The 26771-nt window shown below is 41.3% G+C and overlaps 1 protein-coding gene across 2 annotated transcripts in view; it reads left to right on the top strand.

The window, feature by feature from the left end:
* The first annotated feature begins 3803 nt into the window (after positions 1–3803).
* Positions 3804–26771, top strand: part of LOC142776680 (uncharacterized) — a 27349-nt gene continuing 4381 nt past the window's right edge. Inside the window, exons 1-2 of one of the 2 annotated variants that reach the window (XR_012887718.1) lie at positions 3804–4598; positions 7339–7415. Coding sequence is in view for 1 of the 2 variants with exons in the window: in XM_075880766.1 (XP_075736881.1) it covers positions 20059–21132 (1074 nt within the window). In the remaining variant the exon portion in view is untranslated. Of the gene's footprint in view, positions 4599–7338; positions 7416–20044; positions 21133–26771 lie in introns of those variants that run through there. The other variant, XM_075880766.1, reaches the window with a different exon arrangement.

The following is a 26771-nucleotide window of genomic DNA, read 5'->3' as shown; positions in this document are numbered from 1 at the left end:
GTAGGTACATTTGACGGTCTGTAGGCTTTTTGTAAAGGTTTGTTGACAAGCGGTCATTTTCGATCGTGACAGTGACGTCCAAAAAGTTAATGCTAGTTTTGAAAATTTTGTGCGTGAATTTAATTGACAGGTGGCACTTGTTAAAATCCTCTATGAAGCGGAAAGACTTCCCTCATCGTGGTTCCATATAATGAAAATATTGTTGTTATTATTGTTGTGTTATTGTTATTGTTGATGTAGTGCGGCGCGGCACCGTTCAGGTAGTCCAGCGGCGGTGTGCGCGTTTTCATGGGCCTCGTACCTAACCGTGGCGCACTGCAGGTGTTCGACAGCATCCATTCTTTGTGCCGCATTGTTAGCTACGCGATTTTCCTCCGGTGGTGGTTGTAACCAGGTGTCTGAACTATAAACCACGGAACGAGCGCGCGTATACGTACTCCGAATTTGCAGCGTCCGTCAAAATTATGCTGAAAAGCCATCATAGAAAATAACGACTATGCTCAAGAATTCGTTCAATGAATGCCTTGCAGGTTAGTGACAGTTATGCGGTGTTGCTTCTTATGACAACGGACGATGCATTTGCGGTCCACAGGCCCTTATTAAGACTGTAATCTAATCTTGCTTTTCATGTTCCTGTGCAGTTACCGGTTGGAGGATGGCGCTGAGCTGTGTTCCAGATAAGGAAGACAGAAACAAGCGCCTTCTCTATTTTCCGCTAATGACTATCCTCTTATCCCGGAGACATCTTCCCTCGCATTTGGCTGGCTTTCCCTGCCGTCCTTGGCGGCTGTGTCGACGCGTGAAGCTTCCCGCAGACCTTTTCTCACACATTACTTCGGCTAACTTTCCCACCTTTCGACCTAACGCGATCCTGGTCTCCGTTCTCCGTAGCTACTAGTGCGCGTGAATCACACTGGAGACGTGTTCCCACGCACTTTCGGGTGGTCTTCGCTGCTTTCGTCCTAATGAAATCATGACCTTTGGGGTATCCGTAGGAAACAGTTCGCGTCGGACAAAAGAGGGGCGAAAACAAAGAGGCCGGCGCAAACTCAACGGGCTGCCACGCACACAAGCTCCACCGACGCCGACTCTACTGGCATAATTACGGACCTCCGGGTTTATTGCAGGGAAGACCTTTCCTTCCTCCGTGGTTTTGGCCCTCAAGAGGTTTGTGCCACCCGGTTAGGGTGGCTAGAATGGGGAGGTGTGAAAAGCGGCTGCCAAAACCGGTCCCCGAAGCACGCCGATGCCGCTTGGGGTGCTCCATGTACCGGCGCGGGTGCATTCATAAAAGTACAGACATAAAAGTACATTCATTCATAAAAGTACAGACTGGCAAAGGGTCATGCAGGAGTGCAGGAACATTTATGGCTAAAAAGGAAATCAGCAGGGCAAGTGACACTCCTTGGTTTCGTGTACTTGCGGACGGGAGCAAAGGCCAGAGAGGAAAACCAGGCAATGGTAGAGTGTATATCAAAGGACATTCAGGAGTTAGGAGGAGAGTGCGAGATAATTACACTAGGAGATATGAATGCACACATAGAAGATATAGATGGGTATACCGACCCGACAGGCAAAATGATCATGGATATGTGTGAAAGGCTGGATTTGATCATTTGCAACAGTACCGAGAAGTATGAAGGGCAAATAATATGGGAGGTAGGAAGGCTGCAGTCGACAATAGATTACGCACTGATGTCACATAGGATGTATGATAAGCTCAAGGGAAGGCACATAGATGAAGGTGGCTCCAGAAGTCTGGGTAGTGATCGCAAACGTATCAAGCTAAGTTTTGGAAGAACAGTGAAAGTGGGAACGAGACAAGATGAGCAACTACAGGAAAATTTTTATTCAGAAAGGCAAATAGAAATAGCTACTAAACAAATTTAGAAAGTAATCACTGAGGACAACAAAACAGTGTGGACATACACGAATCTAATTAGACTGTTTGAGCTAGACCATGCTAAGGCACGTGACAAGTCACCCCGGAAAAGAAGACACAAACCCAAGAGTTGGGGGGATCAGGAAGATAATAGAGCCATAGCAAAATGTCAGGAATCCTCTAGGGAACACAGACATGCTAAGCAGCAGAGTGAACCGACAGATGATGTTGAAAGAAAATGGGAAATCTTTCTAAGCTGTAGAAGGGATGCATCTCTTCTGATCAATGAAAAGATTAGAAGAAAGGGAGCTCAGTGGCTGGCAGACGTGCATAAAATGATAGAAAGGCAGCTGCAAAATTTCGGAACCATCTAAACTCACTAAGAAATGAGACGAGCCTAGAGCAGAGATTTATAACTACAGCTCAAGGTGTTTGGCTAGAAGGGTATGAAGCTATTGAATATATAAAAAGAAGGGTGACAGAAAAATTTCAACACAGAAGTGCTTTACGCACCACAATAGACAAGGATGAATCAAGTGGTGCAATTGCTCCATTTTCACAAGAAGAGTGGGAAAGGGCTGAGAAAAGGGTTCCTAGTAGTACATCAACAGGCCCAGATGGCATTCCAATTATGCTGATGGAGACATTAGGTCCGAAGTCTAAGCAGACTTTGAAAGAGGCAGTGAGCAAAATAATAATCGATGGAGAAGTTCCCGATGGGTGGAAACTTAGCAGGATGAGCATGATCTATAAAGGAAAGGGGGACAAAGCTGACATAAACAACTACCGTCCTATAACAGTGACATCAGTGGTCTACAGGCTGGCGATGCAGATTATAAAGGAAAGACTGCAGGCATGGATAGAAGATGAGGGGGTGCTGGGGGAACTGCAGAATGGGTTTCGGAAACACAGGAGGTTGGAAGACAATCTGTTCTCACTGACGCAGTGCATCGAAATAGCAAAGAAGGAACACAGACCCTTGTGGCTAGCATTTTTGGATATCCAAGGAGCGTACGATAGCGTGGTTCATGAGGAATTGTGGGGAATACTGGACACACAGGGCGTGGAAGATGTAGTCACTAATTTTTTAAAGGAGATCTATAAAAGTAACAAGGTAGTTATAAAGTGGGAAAAACAGGTATCTAAGCCCACAGAGGTGAAACGGGGGCTTAGGCAGGGGTGCCCTCTGTCACCCTTGTTATTCATGATGTACCTACAAGGATTAGAGGCCAGATTAGAGGGAAGTGGACTGGGCTTCAACCTCTCTTTCCTCAAACAAGGAAAACTCATTGAACCGGCACTACCAGCATTAATGTGCGCAGATGATATAGTGCTAATGGCCGACAACAAGGAAGATTTGCAAAGATTGATGGACATCTGCGGTAATGAGGGAGATAGGCTAGATTTTAGATTCAGTAAGGAAAAATCAGCAGTGACGATTTTTAATGATAACGAAGGTAGTCAGCTTAGAATACAGGAGGTCACGCTAGCGACAACAGATAAATACAAATATCTGGGCGTATGGATAAGCAATGGGACCGAGTGCCTAAGGGAACACGAAACATACGTGACGACTAAAGGTAACAGAAATGCAGTGGTGATCAAAAATAGGGCACTGTGGAATTACAATAGGTATGATGTTGTGAGAGGAATATATGGAAAGAGGTCATGGTTCCTGGGCTGACGTTCGGCAATGCGGTCTTGTGCATGAGATCAGAAGTTCAAGCAAGATTAGAAATTAAGCAACGTGGAATAGGTAGGCTCGCCTTAGGAGTACAAGGTGGTATGGGATGGACATCATTTGAGGGCAGGGAAGCTAGCAGCAAGATAAGATTTGAGAAGTGATTGAGAGAAATGGGGGAGGAGCGTTGGGCTAGAAAGGTATTCAGCTACTTGTACATGAAGAATGTCGATACAAAATGGTGGAAGCGAACCAGAAAATTGACTGGTAAATACTTGCAAAACAGCAGGGGGCCAAACCAAAAAGAACTATCGGTTAAGAAGAAGGTGAAGGAAGCTGAGACCGATATGTAGAGAATTTGCATGATTAAGAAGTCCGCACTAGAGATCTAGAGAACTTTTAAGCAGGAAATTGCCAAGGGAAGGACCTATGATAATACTCGGGGTAGTTCTCTACTGTTTGAGGCCAGGACGGGGGTATTGCGAACCAAGACATATCGGGCCAAATACGAAGGGGTAGACACAGTATGCAGTGCGTGCGGAGAGGATTAAGAAACCGCCGAACACTTGATAATGTTCTGTAAAGGGCTTCACGCTATAGTTCAGGATGATGGCGCAGAGTTTTTCAAAGCACTGGGGTTTAGGGACCGGGAGGGCAAAATAAACTTTAAGCGGGTAGACTTAACCAGAAGGAGTTTATCTGATTGGTGGCCAAAGTCAAGGCACGAGTGAAAATTAAACCTTTCACTGCAAAGTACAAATCCCCAACCTCACTATTTAAAGGAAAAAAAGATAAATCTAATGGTTAGTTCACTAATTATTACGGCTAGGGTGCGGTAGCTGCCACCTGATCTAAAAAATACAGCGACATCCATCCATTCATCTATCTATCTATCTATTCAATCATTCATTCATCATCAATCCATCACGGCGGCGGGCCACGGAGGAAGGAAAGGTACCTTTTTCCTTCCTCCGTGGCGGCGGGCGGTACCAGGCTACCAGCTAAGCATTTTTCATCTGCGGCCCATAGGGGCGCGTAAGTAGAGAGGTATTTGAGACCTGCAGTTGTCACTGTTTTATTGTTTCAGAGGCCATGCAAAGTGTTGCGTTTTGCACCATCCGCCACAAGTGACGCTAGCGACCGAGAACATTTTAAAATAAAGGAGAGAAAGGGTGTGGCAGCTGTTTTTCTTCTCATGCGGCAGGAATCTTTCTAAAGGAGGCGTTGGCCGTGGTTACCAAAAATGGTTGGTGCACCGGTGCGATTTATCGAATATGTACAGATGCATCGGCAACGTTTCTAGACGTTGCGCAGGAAGTGTTTCGGTTCCCCTGGTGGCACGAACCTTTTCGAGGCAAAACGGTTCGGTTCACCCAATAGCCGCTTAAAACCAGCTTGACTTGACTTAAAGTGTATAAATAGATGGCGTTAAAATCGGTGTGTTAAAAAACACTTTTCAGGCGATTTGGGCGTTCTTTCTTCTGTAGTTCAGGTAGAGTTCCTCACTAGCTTGTGACACACAGTCTGTGGCGGGTTCATCGTATTCTAGTCGTGATGTTTTTTTCTCCGATGTTGGTGTTGGATTGGACTGTAATCTGTTTGAAATGGCGAGAAGCGCCTCTGCCCGTGGGGTCGTGGTCGCTTTCTGTTGTTAGAAAGTGATTCATACGCAAGTCGCTGCCGCTTTTCTTAATTCCTGTGATGTCGCCGTGCTTATCGAGTAGTTAACATCATTCGCCCGAAGCACAGAATTAACACCTACCAGCCCGAAGTGTTTGCCACCAAATCTACAAGCAATGACAACGAGCATAAAATAAAGGCCTTTGGAACGCGATTTGTGAATATTTGTCTGATGCATGTACTACGCGGATGTATGGCAGGTGCATGCGTGTTGCTTGAGGACCGATCAAACAGCTGGTGTCACTTGGGAGGAAGTATATACTGTGCCAACGCTTTCATTGAAGCTTGTTCTTGCGTGAATGCGCGAGATAGATGCGGAATGCACAAGTTGGAATTTGAGAACTTTCTTGTCCGAGTGGCTTTATTAAGCAGTCGCAGATGATGGCAATTTGTTTGCTTAGCAGTGTGTGTTTAGATTGGGGTAACCAACAGTGAAGGTAGTTGTGTGTGGGTGAGGAAATTAGTTTTCTTTGTTGCGGTGCCTTCCAAACAAATCCGTTATTTTTTCTCTTCATTGCGTCGGTCTCTTGATGTGGCACTAAATTTTTCTATGTGCTCTTCGTGACACTTCCTCTCGCTCTAGAATGCTCTAGTAAAAGTTGACGCTAAAGTTCAGCTGAAGTGTTTAAAGTTCCTTGCAGCTAACCACAGCAACATTTCTTTGTCTATGTGATCAGACGGACGCTCGTTACTTGGCATGCCTTTTATAACGCAAAACGTTTCTTTTTTTTTTTTTTTTTCATTTACTGAACAGTCCGGAAAAAATCGGGGACATTTGTCCCGACTGCGAAATTCGGACTTCGACTGCGAAATTCGGGACGGCTGGTAACACTAGTTTAGGCAAGTGTATAACAATGAAAAAAAATGTAATAAAATAGAAATTTCATTGCTGGGAGCATTGTCGAGCTTCAATTGCTAACCCGTAAAGGTCTTTTTAAAAGTTAACATTGCCGCAATACACCAGTGTCATGGGGTGAAGTGCTTGCAGTGTATTGCAGTAAAGCATACATTATGCGCGCGCGTGTGTGTGTGAAATGGAAGCGTAGCACTGCTATCAGGCCTAATGCGATGCGCCGTGCTTTGTCTCATTACTGGTCATGCGACAGACGGCATGAGCACCAACTTCAACCTTTGTAAAGAGTTCATATGTTCCCCCCACAATTATTTTTTTTTAATTGTGGCAAGTGATTCACACTGCAGTAAACTTCTAGTATATCGCATGAATAATTTAAAATTGTTGCATGACCCCTAATAAAGAAGTGAAAGATACCTGTGACAGACTCCTTGGTACTCCAGATTTTGTGCCATCAGATATGTGCTCTAAAATGAAAATAATCATTATTAGTGAAATATATACTCAGGCTTGGTATTGGAGACGATTGTGCATGTTTTGCAAATTTCCTTTTAAAAGCTCATGCTTCACTTTATCGGGCTTTCTTTAGTTATTAAGAAAAATAGCTCCCCAAGAACGGTCTAAAATTAAACACATAGTTTGTCATGGGGCAAGTTGAGCTTAGCAAGAAAATGATTTATGAAAACCATTCTGTCGCATAACTAAGAGCAAGCTGGTTTCAGGAAACATGTTGACCTGGGATGATGGCACGTGTTCACGCATCTTACAAAGGCTGCTTGTTGTTATAATGTGGCGGTAATTGGACAAATGTCTGTCAAGGTGTGGAGATACATCGCATCTCTGATGATCAAATTTTTAAAGAATAGGTTTTCAGGGGATGCTAAAAACTTTTTTTGAAGGGGTGAGTAGCAGAGAGCATTAATTTATTAAAGTCTTCAATTTTATTATGTTAGCTCTGAGGCTTGCAGGTATGTTAAATGAGCATGGTCACATGAGTAACACCTCATAGGTCAATAATTATAGGGTGAACAGCAAGGTATGTATGAAACAGGATTATGCAAATTGCAGAAATAGACATAATGAAGTTGTCGAGAAGACTTTGTTAACAGTACATTTACAGGCTTCACGAAGAATTTGCTTTCTAGCAGGGTGAATTTACTTTTGCTGATGCTTCCGGTGGCATCATTGCACTTCATAAGCACTGGTTTTACGAACTGCACGTGATGATCTTGTTTTTTCAAGGTTCATGTACTGATTAAAAAGTATAGGATCAAGAAACTTACATGCTGTCTTGAGGCATAATCAGGCTCACCATACAGGTAAGTGGTGAGATTTTAGTTAGTTCTATGTGGGAGGTCTGTGTACATAACATCATAGTAATCTTGCAATGCTGTAGCTTTATTTGTGTAACGAGTGAAGCTTCTTTTCCTGTTAAAACTTTCTGCCAAGCAAACAAGTTCCAACAGTAGGATTTGCCCTTGGGTAAAGCAGGTGGTAAGAGTGAGCTTATTCAGAAGCCCTTCAAGAGTACCCACTAAAGGAATTAGTACCTATAGGGCAAAAATTCCAGTGCACCAAGAAGGGCAAGGGAGGACGGTGCAGGTTAACATTTCAGGAGGGCATCTTCTGGACATCATCCTTCTCTAGCCACAAGCTTGTATGGCCAATGTTTAGCAGACTCCTACTAACATAAACTAGGTATAAATGTTGCTTCTCTATTGCAAGATGACACACCATATACCTTTTGAGAGTCTCCTCACCACAAGCCCTTACATTAGCCTAAAAATATTTTTTTCTACGGTGCCCTTTTTTTGTCCTAAACAGTTGTTTGAAGCAACAATATGCACATTGTGACAGTCTAGCTGGTGACCACAGAGATGGCTCCCGCCATCACGATGTATACTCCACTCAAAATGTAAGACACTGCAAAATCCTAGTCCGGTGTGCGTGCATACGACCTTGAACATGCAAGCAGTGACCACTTCTCTTGTGTTCTCTGCACTGGCACATGCTTGTTGCACACCTGTTCAAGATTGTGACAATGAAATTAGTTCTGGCAATGCTGTCTCAGCGGTAAGACTGTGTACGCCCTTAGGAACACCATGGTGGAGCGAGCAGAGATTCATATCAAATGTAGTAATAAACTGGCAACACCATGGTGATATAAGCACACTTGCATTAATTTATTACATTTTTATTGAGGCAGACATCACACAGCTAAGCCTAGTTGTGATCTCTTTTCATTATTGTCTACATAGTTTTCCCGTTGGTCACAGCACAGGAAGAAAAATTTCTCTGTGGGAGCACCATATTTTAAGCTTGCATGACTCCAATGAAGCACTGTGCGAACAGATATATTGAAAATGTCAATACTTCGGGTTCTATAAATGGTGAACTGGTTGTCACATTCAGCCGGTAATCCTGCAGGAGCTTTAGCATATACTCTAAGGTCATTTTGCATCAACAATGCCACATACAATAGTTTAACAATGGTTGTTAATGGGCAAGATGATGCATAGCTTCAGGGAGGTAATTAAGCTAAGGGGGAAAATTATAGATGCCTAAGCACCACTGGAAAAATGAAAAAGCACAGAAAAAGATCATCGGTCACAGCTGAACTACAGAAAATATTTACACTGCACCACACATTCGCATCGTCTAGAATTTTCCCTAATAATGTTATACCAACCTGCCTAGCAGCAAGTACTTCTAGGGTAATAAAGTGCAGAATGACACTTGCATAAGACAGGGAACAGGACGCGAGTTAACTGCCATCTATCTTTGTTTGTGGCTTTGGTAGAAAATATATAAGGAAACAGACACATGTGAAGAGTGACAGTGTGCAATGTCACAGTCATCAAAAACATCACTTAACATTGCCTGCTCGAGAAATTTTCCTGGTTTTCAAAGTTTCAACAAATTTGTCACAATTAAATACACCACTTCTTTTCCAGCTTGAACTGCTTCCAATAGTTCACATCTATCAGGACTGCTGCCTGTAATCTTTGTCTGGTATTTAATCTGTACTGACATGCCCTAATACTTACACACAATCAGCCATATTTGTCTATCTACCCTTAACAGCCTGTAAGTTCACGTGTAACAACACACGCTCCACCCTTCCAGTGGTCATAGTCCATACGGGTCATTATATCATTCAGTTAGCTGCCTAACTATACTTCATTCACTTCATATTTCTTGAAAATAGAGATATGTGAACCCTACAACTGCTTTGCAAAAAACAAATGAAGTACCACACTTGCTATGATGGCTTAATTAAAAAAATTATTTCACGATGACGGCCCAGAAGCTTTCTCTAGAAAACATGTAAAGCCCATATGGAGAAGTATGCGTCCCAGGGAAATTCTGCAACTGCCAAATTCGAAGAGTGTGCAAAATATTCTACGATTTCACACACCAAGTTGAATACTGTTCTATTTGATTCAGTCGCCATTATTTGTAGAACTAAACATTTTTTACTAGTTTAATAAAATTTAAAATGTTAAGTGCACTAAAATAAAGCGAAAATGTGTAAAAGTATCATAAGTTTCATCCCTGGCAGGTTATACGCATTAAACATGACAGCTTATCTAGTGCAGCTGGCTGCTTCGCTCTAGGAAAGTAATTTTGCTACCTATACAATTGTCACTTACCCTTTCTTAACACTTCTGTAGATTTTAAGGGCTTGATGTTTTTGCCAGATACTCGATTCCTACTTTTAAGATTTCTAGGAGTCCTTATCATAGCTGCAAAGGGAGATACAGCCAGTATTTGATGTACTTGTTTTTATATTGCAATGGAAATAATACATCAACTGGGAAATAGCAATGAAACATTTTGTGTTAAATTTTATTTCAAATTCGTTTTGCTGTGCAACTTGTGTACCAAACAGTGACTGACAACCATTGGGTGTATTTGCACTATGCTCTGCCATGACGAAGCACATGAATGAAACTTGAGAGACAAAAGCTCATGCATGCAGGTGCAATTATTATGTAGTCATCCTTTGAAACATCCTTGCTAATTTTAAATACTTGGCTGGGCAGATGTCTGTTAAATTATTCTCGAATGTCCAGGCTGGCTACAAAATGAGCAATGCTAATAATGTTCTTGGCTTGTGCCACAAATTTTTTCCACTCATTCTTTAAAAATATTTCCTAACGCTGTTGTTGTACAACCAAACAAGAATATGTACATGCTCTTTAGCATACTGTTATTCACAAACTAAATGCCAGTTCATTAAAACTCAAGATAGTTAAACATTCATATTCCATAATTACGATCAAACTGCAGGTGAGTTACCACAACAACCAATCTTCCACTAATGTCATTATGTTTTCATTATGAATTTAGTAATTTGCATGCTTGCTTCTTTTTTTAAGAGTATGCATATTATTATACAAGACACCACAACTAACTCATTTATCAACTTCAGTATTTTATCACTTTCAATTAACCATCATATTGCAAAGTCTTGAAACAAGTCACTTTTAAGACCCACAAGTTTTGTTGTGCCCTTACAGTGCATCGAAGGCCCTGAAGTGTCAAACAGGCCAAAAGGCATTGGTAAGGCTTGTTCATAGGCATTGGACAAATCTGTTTACAAAATGTGTTAAAGACACATGCGTGCACATGTTTTGGTTTGATTGTACGTTAACATTAAGAAAGGAAGGAGTGGTGTGACATTTCTCGCACAAACCAAGCATGTGGTTAGCATTGCTAACTTTCACTTCACTTTATTATCTTAAAGACCCCGGTGAGGGGGTATTACATAAGGGGTAGGTTAACAAATGGAGGTTACAGAGAGTGATCTTCTGACAAGCAATATGTATTTATGTTTTGTGCAAACGTTGATGAACACCTGATGGCTGCAATGTCATGGGGAAGGCCATTCCAGTCCACTGCTGTGCGAAGAAAAAATGAGGCAGCAAAAGTAGTAGTGCGAGCGGGTGCGATTGAATAAGAATGGGTTGTGCGGTGAGATATGCGCGTTGGTGGGATAATGTAAGGTGCTTGATTGAGGGAACTGTGAAAGAACTTGTGAAACAAACAGAGGCTGGCGATGCCGTGATGCACAGAAAGATTATCAATATCAATGTCATGTTTTAGGGATGATATGCTTATTTCGTATGAATATGAAGAGTGAATGAACCTAGTGGCACGATTTTGTACAGATTCTATTTCGTTTATTAGGTATATCTGGTGCGGGCTCCAGATGGGCGCTGCATATTCTAGTTTAGGTCTGATGAGCGATTTGTAAGCCAGAAGTTTTGTGTCTAGTGGTGCGTGACGTAAATGACGCTTTAGGAAACGAGGGGTCTGTTCGCGGATGATATGATGTTGTTTATGTGAGTGTTCCAGGAAAGGTCAGATGTTAAGGTGACGCCTAGGTATTTATGACTGAACTTGTTCGATAGCGGAATTAGAGATTAGGTATGAGAATGATAAAGGATTACGCTGGCGTTGAAATGAAGCGAGTTTGCATTTAGTAGGGTTAAGCTTCATTAACTAAAGATCACACCACTGTTGCACGAGATCCAGATCCTGTTGGAGTGTAGTTTGATCAGAAATGTTAGTAACTGTGCGATAGATGACACAGTCGTTGGCAAATAAACGGATATGGGAAGATACATGAACAGGAAGATCATTAATATATATTAGGAACAAGAGGGGTGCGAGTACAAATCCTTGGGGGACGCCAGATGTTACTGGGAGGGAGCTAGAACGGGTATTTTTAATGGAGACGAACTGAGAGCGGTTAGTAAGAAATTGTGTGGTCCATGCAAGAGTGTTGGGGTGCAGGTTCAGCTGGGAAAGTTTTAACAGTAGGCGTTTGTGCGGTACCTTATCAAAGGCTTTTGCAAAGTCGAGAAAGATTGAATCGGTCTGAAAGTGATGGTCGAGAGAAGAGTGTATATCATGAATAAATATAGCAAGTTGGGATTCACTGGATAATAATTTACGAAATCCGTGCTGGGAAAAATGAAAAAAATTGTTGGCGTCCAGAAAGTTCATGATGTGTAATTATATGATATGTTCCATGATTTTGCAGGGGACGCTTGTTAGAGAGATGGGTCAATAATTTAGGGGGGACTGTCTGTTACCTGATTTGTGGACTGGAATGAGCTTTCCCTCCATCCAGTCGTCTGGTAAAATTCCTGTTTCTAGTGACAATGAGAACATCATCGAAAAGTACACTGCAATAATTTCCTTAGTATTTTTAACAATTTAGAGTTAATATTGTCTACGCCAGCTGATGATGAAAGTTTTAACTTGTCAATGAGTGATGAAATGCCACTAACGGATAACACAACAGGGTCCATCGCTGGTAATGTCGTAGCAGGTGGCGTAAGAAACGGTACGTTGGCTTCTTTAGTGAACACTGATGAGAACGCGGTGTTAAAGATATTGGCACAAACAGTGTCGCTTACGTCTTCATTTTTATCGTTTGTAAGCGTGATGTCTCGTGTTACTTGCAGGTTTATGATTTCCGAGAATTTTCTAGGGTTAGATTTCAGAATTTTAGTTAAATCATTGTGATAGAATGTCTGTTTCGCTTTTCTGATTTCAGCATAATAAGCATCTTCTGCAGCATAGTACTTGCCCCATGCGCACGCATTACCATTAAACTTCGCAGCTCGGAAGAGGCGCTTTTTTTATTTTCAAATGTTTTCAAACTTGTGGAAAACCATGGTTTATTTTTATTGGCAGTAAAGCTCACTGTGGGGATGAATTTATTAGTCAAGTCAGTTATCTTGTCCTTAAGCATTAGCCAGCTGTCATTGAGAGAACAGGAACCGAGATTGAGTTCGAAGTATGGTAGGAAATCTCGTAATTCACGATTAATTAATTCATAATTACCCTTATCATACAAGTGAATCGTTTTGCGGAATATGGAGCGTATTTTTGGGGTGAAGTTAAATATGGTATGAATGACTTTGTGATCGCTGATTTCACGTAAGTATGCAATAGATTTTAAGCTTTCGGGGCTATTTGTTAATACCAGGTCTAAAATGTTTGAGGATTCACTAGTGACGTGCGTTAGTTCGGTTACCTGTTGGAGGTTAAAGTTGAGACAAACATCGACGAATTCTCTTGCTTCAGTATTTCCCGAGGTTGGTGAAACCTGATTGAGCCAATTAATGGAGGGAAAGTTAAAATCCCCATAAAGCAGAACACGTGCGTTAGGGTGTTTATTAGTTAGCTGGGATAAGATTTCGTTAAGTTTGCGGGGGAAGTCTGGGTCAGTTCGAGGGGGCCTATAGCATACGTCAAGTATTATTGCTTCGGGAGGGGCACGGCATATTACCGATAATGATTCTAGTTGTGAAGATGTGTTGATTAGAGAGCATGATAGTTCTTTTTTAGTGGCGATGAGTATGCCTCCGCCACGTGAATTTTTACGATCGTGACGAAAGAATATGGTATTTATACCGCACTAACTTTATAGTTAGTGCTGGAGTTTCAGATTAATTCCAGCCTATTTTTTTAGCAATATATCTATAACATGTGGTACAAATAGTTTTTGTTAGTAATTTCACAAATGACAACACTATTATCAGCAAATCATGACGAAATTTAGATGATAGCAAGAAAGGGTCATTGGCAGTTAAAATGAGAAATAAGCTGGGCTTAGCTGAGCACAAAGTGAGTTCAATTTCATGCGAAGCATTCAAAGTACTAAACTTTGTTCGGTAGTGCCAAGGTCCAAATGACTTAATTTTAAAGTAAATGTTTATGAGTGACCTTGTCAAATGTGTTAGAAAATTCTAAAATAATTCAGTCTATGAATCACTCCATCAAGAGAATGGCACAATTTATGAGTAAATAAGTGGAGTCTAACTTTGAAGCGTAGTTTTAAATCTATATTGCGTAGTGTTGTATGAAATGTAGGGTGATATAGAAATACTTAGCTGCTGAATAAGCTTTGTTAGAATATAATATTAATAGTGGTATTACAACATATGTGCAAGTTAAAATGAGAAAAAATAATAATAAATTTTTAAATTCCAGAAGAAAAAAAGAAAATTAAAAAAATTACAGCATATTCATGGAGTGATTGATGATGAGTGGAGTGAAGCGTCTGTCCATGCATGCGTCTATGCGTTCGATCGCGTTTGAGAATGCAGATGACGCATGGGTAACACCGATGAGATGCGTGCCAAAGAAGCCGAGCACAAGCGTCTTTAACGTGCCCGCCACTCTGCTTCGTTCATGCCCCACCATTGATCCACTACGTATGGTGACTATAAAGGACACTGAGAGATCCGCTCATTCTATGCATATCCAGGCACAGCCCCCCATGCAGCCAATCTGAGAGTAGGGGTACAGCGCCATCTAGTTATCTTTACCCAACTGCAGTTTCTATGTAATTCTTAAGAAAGTGCTGTCTAATATACTGTTCGGCAAATACTGCCTTCCTTTCTTAGTTTTCTCTCCTCTCGGTTATGCGTGATGCTTGTACCATATCTAAGGACACAGTGAAAGATGAGGCATCGGTACCAAAAGGACTTATTTGGTTTACATTCTTTTATAGTTTAGGGGAAGTATGAATATTTATAGCAACTTGATTTAAAAGTGTATTTATTATGTGTTTGTGAGTTCCTGTAAGGTGTTAACTTAAAATGACAGAAAAAAATTACTTTTGACGTGTCGATGTTTATGTCACTATGAATTAATTGAGACAAAATCTTTAGTTTTGCTATTTTTGCCCTACCTTGTAGTGTTAATAGACCAGCTTTTGTTTGCAACTCAGTAGGAGAATTCGTTAGATTGAATTTGTTATAAATATACCTCATTGCCTTCCTGTGCACCCCCTTTTAATCCTTGCAATTAGTTACTTTGTATGTGTAAACCCCACAATACTGTTATAATCATGTTAGTAATATATTCATTCATTATTATTATTATTGCATTGATAACATTGCACTTGATTTGCAGTTTACTCATTAAATCTGTATTTCACTGTTACACTGTTCAAGGCAGTATTTATAATGTCCTTACAAAGACCTACATATTTTAACTGCATTTAATGGACTCAGATATATCAGCCAGTCTTGTGGCACACCCTACAAGACAAGAATATTTTCGTCATTACAGGACATCCCGGGGATGTTTTGGATTTTTGAAGGAGGTATGTATTAGGGAATGACTGATGCACGGCTACCTGTTTTTTATGCAACCTTACCTTATCTCCAAAAGATCAGGTGATGGCAGTATGAGGCAAAGGAGTTAGACCTTTTCAGTGTAGCTTTATGCCTTTCTATAAATTGCAGTGCCATGTCCTCCTCTGGCAGAGAGGTGCTAGGCAATAGGAGGTAAGGGAGTGCCCGCCCGTTTAAACTTCGATGCAGCACACAGCAATATTGGGTTGTGCATATGTCCTGTGCTTTACACAAACTGTTTTTTAGTTGTTTGCAATGCTTGAAATACCCTGTGCCTTTTTGAAATGAAACTTGTACTGGCATACAATTAACTGTAAATGTTGTCAGCATTAGATGTACAAAAAAAAAACCATCATGAAGGCAATGTGCCTTATCACTTATTTGCCTTGCACTACAGCTATTCTGGGATGAAGAGAATGGCCATAAGGAAGATAATAATAATAATAATAATAATAATAATAATAATAATAATAATAATAATAATAATAATAATAATAATAATAATAATAATAATAATAATAATAATAATAATTATTATTATTATTATTATTATTATTATTATTATTATTATTATTATTATTATTATTATTATTATTATTATTATTATTATTATTATTATTATTATTATTATTATACACACCAACTGGTTTCATTATAACAAATGATTCCAGCTGATTCCATTTCCAGGCCAGCTGGTTTCATTTTCAGTCTCGAGTGGTTCATGCTGGGACCAACTGGAACATGTTGCTAATGTGTTGGCTTGTACTTAGTCCCAGCTGTACACAGCCATGGTTTCAGTTAAAGTGAACTGAAACCGTGGAGTATTTTCACCTAGAAAGGAAAGAATGTAGAAAGTGATGCATCCAAGGGCAGAAAAGAAAACAAAGAGGAAAGATAAAACAGGGAACAGAGCAAGAAAAAAAAGGCGAGCTCTCAAAGAGAAAGAGAGAAGAAAAGAGAGAAAGAAGGAGGCACACGCACACTGAACTTCTCTCGCCCTCATTTTTGAGGGCTCCTCGTTTTTTCCCTGTGTCACTTTTTTACCATTACCTGGCTAAATTTTCGCTCCTATACACAGATCGACTGAATCGACGGCACACTCAGATTTAGCGTACATGCTCGTTGTCACATTCTGTCCCAAAATTCTCATGCCTGTCGTGCCAGAAAACAGCTTTGCAATGAAAATCACTATCGTGCAGCTGAGGAGCTGTATCATGCACAGATCATAATGTCAGCCTGATCGCACGAAGTAACGGTAATAACTTAGTAGTACACCATGCATAACACAAACGTTCAGTGGGCCTTTAAGTTATGTTGTCTTAACTGCAAAAGTGCAAGTTGTGCTTTGCCAGCATTTTCCTCAACTATGAGGCATACACTACAGCTGTGTTTTGTGTGAATATAAAAGAAAGTACTGCTTAAAATGTTAAGTACACTGACTATACAATTAAAGATATGGTAATCGGCATTTCTAAGAGTTACATTTTCTTGTAAAAAACTGACACATACTTATGTCAAGATTCGTGCCGAAAGTAAGTCTTGCCCAAGGATATTTCTGAAAAATTCAGCATATTCCACGTAGCTCCGGAATCGACATTATGCAAAGCATGCCAAGACATGCTTAGCGTGACCATGTTGTGATTTTTTTATAGCGGCACATCATGAAATTATGCCAAATATACGTCCAAATGTTCCACACACAGACATGCATTGAAGAATTCCAAGTGTTTATATAACCAGTTGTTTGCACTTGTGCAATGATGCAAACATGAACTTGAGCATTAGGAACACCAGAATCAATAAGCTGGTATGAAGTGCTGGTACTAGTGAGGATGGTAGCCCTGGACACTGCTGCATAAATCAACTTCAGTGCATGGCACCCAGCAACAGTTGACGTCAACCCGATATCACAGCTGCATCATAGGAAATTGGGCGACCCTTAAGGTTCGCTTTCAAGAATTGAACACGATAATGATACCCTGGCCCTAGTGCGTACTTCAAGCACTTGGTGCATGAAATATTTTCGAACTTGGTATGCACTCACTATCTGGTCTGAAGGAAATGTGTGCAGCAAAATGTGTGCGTTTTGTTATGGCTGGCCACCTTTTAACTATGATGTCCTTAAGATAATCACATGTTCTGATGCCTGATTACAATGCACACTTGTATCAAGAAATATTACTGTGATACTACATATTGAATTGTGAAGGCAGTATACAGGACACATGTGTTTGTAAAGCCTAACATTATTTTCACTGCATTTTCAAGCAGATGAAGTTATTTTCCTTAATTTCCAAGCAGATGTGTGGCTGTGCGGTAGAACGCCTGCTTGCCATGCAAACAGCCTGAGCTTGATCCTCCCGCAAACTGGGAAATTTTTTATTACTTATTTTATTTGCATCTTTCTTGATTTTTCCGGTTGTTCACAAGGTTCATCACTCACAATCAACGATGCCCACGAGATTTTTAAAACTATCGCGTTAAAACTGGCATAAAAGGGTAACAATGTATGACTGATTGAATAAGCTTTTGCAGCTTATGCCAAATCACATTGGTGTGATGTTGAAATCCCTAGGTCCATTGTTAGACTACCAAATGTCATGGTTTTCACTTTTATGTCTGTTTAGGGGTACAGCAATTAACTGGCCAGGAAGTGTAAATAGATCTTTATTTGGAAACATGCAGAAGTAAGATAAAGTCAAGCTCCCTTTCCCTTGAGTAATTTGAGTTGTATATGTATTTTGAAATGGTGTTTGAAAATCACAGCAGCTGTGCCATTACACCGCTTCGTGGCAAAAGCTTAGTATCGAGTTCTGGAGAATTTCTGCACGTTGCCTGCTGCAGCTCAGACAATCGTTAATCTGGCTTAAAATTATATAGTATATATATTGCATTCTCACTTTCAATTTTGCTTATTATGCAATTTAACTTACCCTTCGTGAATTCATCAATATTTTTCACATAATAACAGAAATTTGCAGAACTTCATGCCTAAAAATAGTGTGACACAATCTTCACTAAAATATGGCCATCAGTTTATGAGAAAAAAGTGGGACGCATGTGGCTCATCGACCCATGAAGCATCTTTGAATAAGTGGGGCAACACATGTCACATTGTCTCATAAGGGCACTAAGCTGTAATTCTGCTGCCAAATTTCTTGCCCAAAACGGCCCAATGGAAGCAGTACAGAGGAACACTTCTAAAACTGTGGGAGAAAAATTGCAGTGAACCTTAATTTCAGATTTTCTACGCAATTCTGCGCCTCTGCCTGTGGCATTGAGTCTAGCGGCTCTGTCCCAAGGTCTTCACATACACGTACCCTTTCAGCTTGTGTCTGTCTTGTCGGTAGGTGGCGATAATATTGAAACTCGTCGAAAACAAAGAGAAAACAGCAGGCATAGATGAGTGCACGCATTCATATGAAAATAAAGAAAAAGGAGAATATTGCTTTTCATTCACATTTAACGAAGCTGTGTCTATGCATGTCTTGTCTTGTATCTGCAATGAATAAGGGCGAACATTTTAGTTAAGCCTGCATTTTCGCAAATAATTAAAATTGTGGTAATGAATCATGGCAAGCCACTTTGACGTGGTGTCAATGCACTGAATGCTGTAAGTGTGTTAACAAATGCTGCATCATATTCGTGAACTCTATTCAGGTGTGACATATTTGCTTTTCTCATATATCTTGCATGATTTGATGATCTTGAAAATTCGTGTTCTCTTTGGCTTCCTGGCTGTGTGAAGCAGCAATTTTGCCATATTTTTCCTTTGGCACGAAATTTTAGCAACAGTGTCTTAGCCACAGCTTTTGGTCTCATTGCCTCTCCTCATAATGATAAAAAATATCAAAGAATGTGCTGTTTTGTGGCATCCATCAAACATGAAAAAACAGTTATGCATGTATGCTATGTTGTTAGGCTATGCAAGGAACTGCTTCATCATTTTTCATTCGAGTGCACTTCCACAATGATTCTAGGCAGATATAATTTTTGCAATTTAGAAAGAAAATCTATAGTTGCATGCTAAAATGCTTTAAAAAATCTGAGCAGAAGAATACCATAAATTTGAAACTTTAGCTACCTGGTACGCAATATGACACCTGCTGAAAAAAAAATATTAACAGAATAAAAGATTTTAAACTCAACGTATCACTGATACCATGCATTGTAAATGTGCAATATATAGTTTCTCAGTTTCCTTAATGTTTCTGGTACACCACAACTGGAAGGCATTGTGCTGATGGCAACGTAAAGTGGCAGAGAAAGTTTTACTGAGGAAAAAGTGGGATGCATTCATCCTATTAACCATCAAAAGGTTAAGAAATTGATGCTCAGCAGTGGAGCTTCCTCCACAGCAACAAAAAACCTGCATTGAACCACAGTGCATGCACACACTATCTCTCCAGCACTTTGCTCATGCACTCTGTCATGGCAGAATTTGGTACCAATGCAGGACACCGTTTTCAACATGTGTTGCATATAAGACTCCATCAGCAACAACGGTTGGTGAAAACTGTTTCATTGCCTTTTTTGTGTTGCCAATGCGTGATTAGACATTCTGAACTACGAGCTTTCCAGTGACATAAAAGAAATGTACATTAAAAAAATTGATTGGCCGTAGGAAATAATCAGGCCCTCGAAATCCACAGAACCGTTAAGAAAGGATAAGTATTCATTAGTACAAGCACATTCCTGGAGCTGCGCTACACAACTTCTCAAGTCTTTTTTCTTTTAATGTGCCAGAGCGGATGCTGTGGGCGGATGCTCTGGTGCGGGGCACGGCACCGCACCAGAGATGCATGTGTTTCAACCGCTCAATTTGCAGGCCACGATTACCTGGGCTGTCTGCTCCTACCTTGCTGGCACGTGCGCACTGGTCCCCGATGGCACTTCACCGGCTTGGCCTGCGTCTGCATTTTTCATGCCGACGCTGAACAAGCAAATCTGGACGCACATCTGGCCGCTAGGGGCATCGACGACTACGCCTGACGGAACCGGCTCAGCATATTTAAGGGAATCACCGGCAGATCACCTCGGGCACGGCACCGCACCAGAGATGCATGTGTTTCAACCGCTCAATTTGCAGGCCACGATTACCTGGGCTGTCTGCTCCTACCTTGCTGGCACGTGCGCACTGGTCCCCGATGGCACTTCACCGGCTTGGCCTGCGTCTGCATTTTTCATGCCGACGCTGAACAAGCAAATCTGGACGCACATCTGGCCGCTAGGGGCATCGACGACTACGCCTGACGGAACCGGCTCAGCATATTTAAGGGAATCACCGGCAGATCACCTCGGGCACGGCACCGCACCAGAGATGCATGTGTTTCAACCGCTCAATTTGCAGGCCACGATTACCTGGGCTGTCTGCTCCTACCTTGCTGGCACGTGCGCACTGGTCCCCGATGGCACTTCACCGGCTTGGCCTGCGTCTGCATTTTTCATGCCGACGCTGAACAAGCAAATCTGGACGCACATCTGGCCGCTAGGGGCATCGACGACTACGCCTGACGGAACCGGCTCAGCATATTTAAGGGAATCACCGGCAGATCACCTCGGGCACGGCACCGCACCAGAGATGCATGTGTTTCAACCGCTCAATTTGCAGGCCACGATTACCTGGGCTGTCGGCTCCTACCTTGCTGGCACGTGCGCACTGGTCCCCGATGGCACTTCACCGGCTTGGCCTGCGTCTGCATTTTTCATGCCGACGCTGAACAAGCAAATCTGGACGCACATCTGGCCGCTAGGGGCATCGACGACTACGCCTGACGGAACCGGCTCAGCATATTTAAGGGAATCACCGGCAGATCACCTCGGGCACGGCACCGCACCAGAGATGCATGTGTTTCAACCGCTCAATTTGCAGGTCAGTGACTACAAATACGCCGTCTGTGTTAGGAGTAGCAATTACTGTTTGATTGCGGTGTCGTGCCCAGCCGAATGGTGTGATGCTTTGAAACGATCTTCGTCACGAATATCTCGTTTCTGTCTGGTAATCTTTGATATGCTGCTCATGCTGTCGGGTGATATTGAATCGAACCCAGGGCCTATGAGCAAGATCGAATCTGAGGCTTTCGCCGCAGCTATGTTAACCATACAGAAATTAGAGGAAGGGCATGCAGCCTTGTCAGCGCAATTAAGCGAGACCATTGAAAAACTGACGGCTTCTACGAACGAAGTGGCTCGTTTGACTGAACGCATTTTAGCGCTTGAATCATCTGTCGCGTCACGTTCGGCAACTGGTACCGGTACACCTAATAACTCCCTGCACCAAATTTCGGATCATTTGACCGAGATTACGTTCAGGTGTAACGATACCGAAAACAGACAGAGGCGGTCTAACTTGCTTTTTTTTGGAATAGAAGATGACCCTAAGGAGGGATGGGCAGCATCTGAAAAAAGAATAATCGAATTCTGCTCCGAAAAATTCAACATTTCTTTGACTGGCGCACAATTCGAGCGTGTGCACAGGCTGGGGAAATTCAGAGACAGCAAACAGAGACCTATAATAGCCAAACTGACTTTCTTTAAAGATAAGCAGCAAATTCTTGCGTCAGCTCCAAAACTAAAAGGGTCAAAATATTCTATCGGAGAAGATTTTTCTCTAGCTACGCGACAGGCACGAAAAAGCCTAATTGAATTCGCTAAAACGCAAAGAAAACCGTTTAAGCTCTCAGTTGACAGGCTACGCATGGATGGCAAAACCTACATACTTGATCATGCCAGCAAAACCGTTATTCTATCGGAAAGATAGCTCGCAACCAAAACATGTCCACCTAAACACCACCAGAAACCTAAATCACATTTGGCGACCCCTTCTTTTCTGATATCATTTACTAACATTAGAAGCATAATACCCAAGCGCGATACAATCTGCTCTTTTCTGGAAGACAACAATTCAGATATACTCGTGCTCACGGAAACTTGGCTATACCCTGCAATCACAAATAACGAAGTTCTTGCTGGCAGTGAAAGATATAACATATACCGCAAAGATCGCGTCGACAGGAGAGGTGGTGGTGTACTTCTTGGTGTAAAAAATACAATCTCTTCGTATGTACTGAATCTTGACTCACCCATTGAAATAATTTGGATAATGTGTGTGACTAAACACGCTAAAATTCTGGTTGGCAATTGTTACCGTCCGCCTGATTATAATAACACATTTGTACGTGATCTTCGTCATAGCATCAAAAATGCCAAAGATCTTTGCCCTACTGGTGTAGTTTACCTATTCGGTGACTTCAACCTCCCGCTGATCGATTGGACAAACTTCTCATCACCATGCTGCCTTTCCACAGAATTCATTAACTTAGTCTTGGACTTTAACCTCTCGCAAGTCATTGATCAACCAACCCGTGGTTTAAATACGTTAGACCTATTACTAACTAATGCTCCTGATTCAGTGAGGACAGTCTCTTGCCTAAAGGGCTTCAGTGATCACAATTTAATCGAGGTAACGTTGGACTTACCTGTACCATTTGCAGGAATATCCAAAAAGAAAATTCGGGACTACAGCAAAGCAGAGTTTGACAAAATAAGTGCACAGCTCGAAGAATTTTTTAGCAATGTCCTCTTTCCGTCATTCTACAACAGGTCTGTAAATGAAAACTGGGTGCTTTTTAGAGACAAGATGTCTTCATTGATAAACCAATATATCCCTGTTATCACTGTTTCTAATGATCTATCTAATCCCTGGTTCACTAAATCCCTCCGTAAGCAAAGAAACAAGAAAAAACGCCTGTACTGCAATGCCAAACGCAGTGCTACGCCCTCCGCTTGGGAAAAATACAAGCAGTACTTGACTGACTACTGTAAAGCAATATGCAACGCCAAAGAAAAATATTTTCGCAACGACCTACCTTCTCTTCTGCAAAATAATCCAAAGAAATTCTGGCGCCTCATATCCCCTGACCACGGTTCCAACCAGTTGTCATTACTTAATGAAAACAACATTCCGCTTTCAGACTACGAGTGCTCCACTACTTTTAATACCTTTTTTTCATCTGTATTTAGCCAAGAAGATTCTTCTGACGTACCACATATCCCTGATTACAACTTCCAATACATGCAGCCTATTGAAATTACGGTGGAGGGTATCGCGTGTCGAATTAAACAGATTAAGGCATCCTCATCAGCTGGTATAGATGATATCAACTCTAAGGTAATTAAAAATACTGTTTCCATATCTAGCATTACATTATACCACATTTTTCGACAGTCGCTATCGTCTGGAAAACTTCCAGACGACTGGAAAATAGCCAAAGTAGTACCCATTTTTAAATCCGGAGATAAGAACTCACCTAAAAATTATCGCCCAATCTCGCTCACATGCATATGTTGCAAACTCCTCGAACACATAATCGCCTCCCACGTATACAGTCACCTCGAGACTAACAAATTCTTCTTTTCAAACCAGCACGGATTCAGAAAGGGCATGTCATGCGAAACACAGTTACTAGAATTCACTACAGACATTCATTACAACATAAATAATGGCCTACAGACTGATTGCATATTTCTTGATTTCGCCAAAGCATTCGATCGTGTCGCCCATTGTCGCCTTATTTCAAAATTATCTGCCCTCCGATTAGACTCCCTCACTTTATCTTGGCTACGCAATTTTCTGTCACTTCGCAAGCAGTTCACAATCGTTAATAATTCTTCCTCTCCCTCTTCGTATGTCTCTTCTGGCGTCCCACAGGGGAGCGTTCTTGGCCCATTACTTTTTCTTATCTACATCAACGACCTCCCAACTAACATATCATCGCATATCAGAATCTTCGCTGATGACTGCATGCTCTACAGACCTATAAACTGTCCTAACGATCACTCCATCCTTCAAGATGATCTGAACACTATTTCTAACTGGTGCAGCACTTGGCTTATGAGGTTGAATACTAATAAGTGTAAAGTTGTTTCTTTTGGACGTAAACAGGTCATATCTAACTTCACTTACCATATGCAATGTGACAGGCTCTCCACGGCGACTTCTTACAAGTATCTTGGCATCCACCTTACACCAGGGCTTTCCTGGTTTGACCACAGCACTAACGTTTGTGCAAAAGCCTCCAAAACATTGGGGTATTTACGCCGAAACCTTCGTCGTTGTCCCACTAACATTCGCAAAATGTCATACCTAACTTTCGTCCGCCCGCAACTTGAATATGCCTCATCTGTTTGGTCCCCTTCCGCTCAGTATCAAATTAACATGCTGGAAACAATCCAGAACAGAGCCACCCGTTACATTTCTAGAAACTATGACATCAATTCCAGTGTGACTCAGCTTAAACTCCATCTTTCCCTCCAAGCATTAAATGTTCGTCGTCACGTGTCCTTGTTATGCCTATTTCATAAGTACGTCTACAGTAACAAAACATCGTCGTTGCACCTTCAACGCCCGCTCTACACGTCACGCAGATTACATAACCATCTCAGCTTCACTCGCATTTTTGGAAACACGAACGCGTTCAACACATCCGCACTACCACAAGCCATCCGCATGTGGAATGATCTTCCCGACGATATCGCCTCTGATAGCAACCCCAACACGTTTCGGCAAAAAGTTCAGACGCATTTCCTTAATATTTCATCTTGACGTTCTCTTACTTCTTTTCCGAGGGTTTTTATGTTACGGAGTGTTCTTATATACTTCATCGCCATGTTTACGTATTGCTGACTTATTGCTTTGTTAATTTTTTTGTTATTACTAACCGACATTGTACCGTTTTTATTTTGAAATTTACATGCGATTTTTCACTGTAACCCCCCTTACTCAATGCCTTCTGGCCTGTAAGGTATTTTCAATAAATAAATAAATACTGTTGCACAAGTTTTCTTTTATTTTGGTGTACTTAACATTTTAAAACATTAGTAAACTTTTAAAACATATACAGTTTTGCAAATCATGACTGTTGAATTGAACACAACAAAACTAAATTTGGAGTGTTAAATCACTTAATATTTCTAGAGATCGAATCACACTTGTCTAAAACACCCAGCCGACCGCTTCAGTTGCTGTTTTCTGCAGAAATATGTTAATGCCGACGCCATATGAATATCTAACATGGCATACGGCGTGCTAGGCCTTTGTGCGATAATTTAAGCGTGAACAAAAGCATGTAGCTAAGGTGACGTAGAAGCCGTCACTAACAAGAGCCATGCGCTCCGCTGCTCTGGACAAGTGTGATTCCACCTGTACAGCTGCAGTGTTGGCATTTTTTTGGTGCATGAAATTCTCCATGTTCACTTTACATCTGGTCTATTATATAAAAACATGGAAATAAAAAGAATAACAAATAAAACCTTCTAGGTTTGAGTGAGAATAGAAGCCAAGCTTCTTGTGTGGCAAGCAGGCATTCTACCACAAAGCCACGTGCCTGCTCAAAAATAATTTTCATGCTTTACAAATACACGCGTCTAGTATACACGCTTCACAATACAATATGTAATATCGCAGTATTTCATGGTACAAATGTGCATTGCCACTGGCCATCAGAACCTATGATTATCATAATGACTTCGTTGTTTAAAGCAGCCACGAAAAACAAAAGGCACAAATGCTACTGGAGTAATCTCTTAGGACCATGTACTGGGTGCATATCAAGTTTAAAAACATTTCATGCACATAGTTGCTCGTGGTTTAAAGCATACTACACAGTACCTGTATTGCGTGGTCTATCCTGTGTCCCATCTCTGCGCTCTTCGAAGTAACTATGTGTACGTATCAACAAGCTCGCTTAGCCACCATTTAGAAATCCATTACGCAGACTGCAACTGTATGCAAAACCCTTACTAGCGCAAGCCACTTTAAACATTGATTACGTAGTAATAATCTGCAGTATGAACTTTTCAAGCAATGTTACCCTGCAAAAAGTATGCACTAGGTGGTTGGAGTATGCACTAGGGATAGGATATCACTGTTGTGTTCTACTCAAACCTTGAGGGTCCCCTAATTTTTTTCACCAAACAATTGTAAGATTCATAGATAGTAATGTTCCACAAGCATGGTATTGTAAATAATCCCCCTTTTGGCCTATACTGGAAGAGTGGAGGGGGTATTGTAAGGAGTGAATTTACAGGCTGTTAAGAGTGTATGGAAAATTTGACAGATCGTTGTGTAAGTATGCAAGCATTAGGGCATGTCAGTTCATATTAAATACCTGAAAAAGATCACAGGTAGGGGTCCTGATAGGACTCTTGAAAGCATTTCATCCTAGGAAAGAAGTGATGTGTCATTGACACATCTGTTGAAACTTGGAAGGTCAGAAAAGTATTTCAAGCGTAGGTATGTGACGTTTCTTGACAATACATGACTGTGACATTGCACACTTCCATACTGCACATGTGTCTGTTTCCTAACATACTTGCTAACAAAGCCACAACAGGGTGTTTATCAATTTAAATTTTTTCAAATGTAGTGATTTTTCCAGGTTTTTCACATAGATTAAAAGCAAACTCCATGACCATAATGTCTTCTTGGAAAATGTGCGGTGGAAAGAACAC

Source organism: Rhipicephalus microplus, chromosome X (genome assembly GCF_043290135.1).
Source record: "Rhipicephalus microplus isolate Deutch F79 chromosome X, USDA_Rmic, whole genome shotgun sequence".
In the NCBI taxonomy this organism is placed as follows: Eukaryota; Metazoa; Arthropoda; class Arachnida; order Ixodida; family Ixodidae; genus Rhipicephalus; species Rhipicephalus microplus.
The sequence above is the reverse complement of the archived record's forward strand: the minus strand, read 5'-3'. Positions and strand labels throughout refer to the sequence as shown.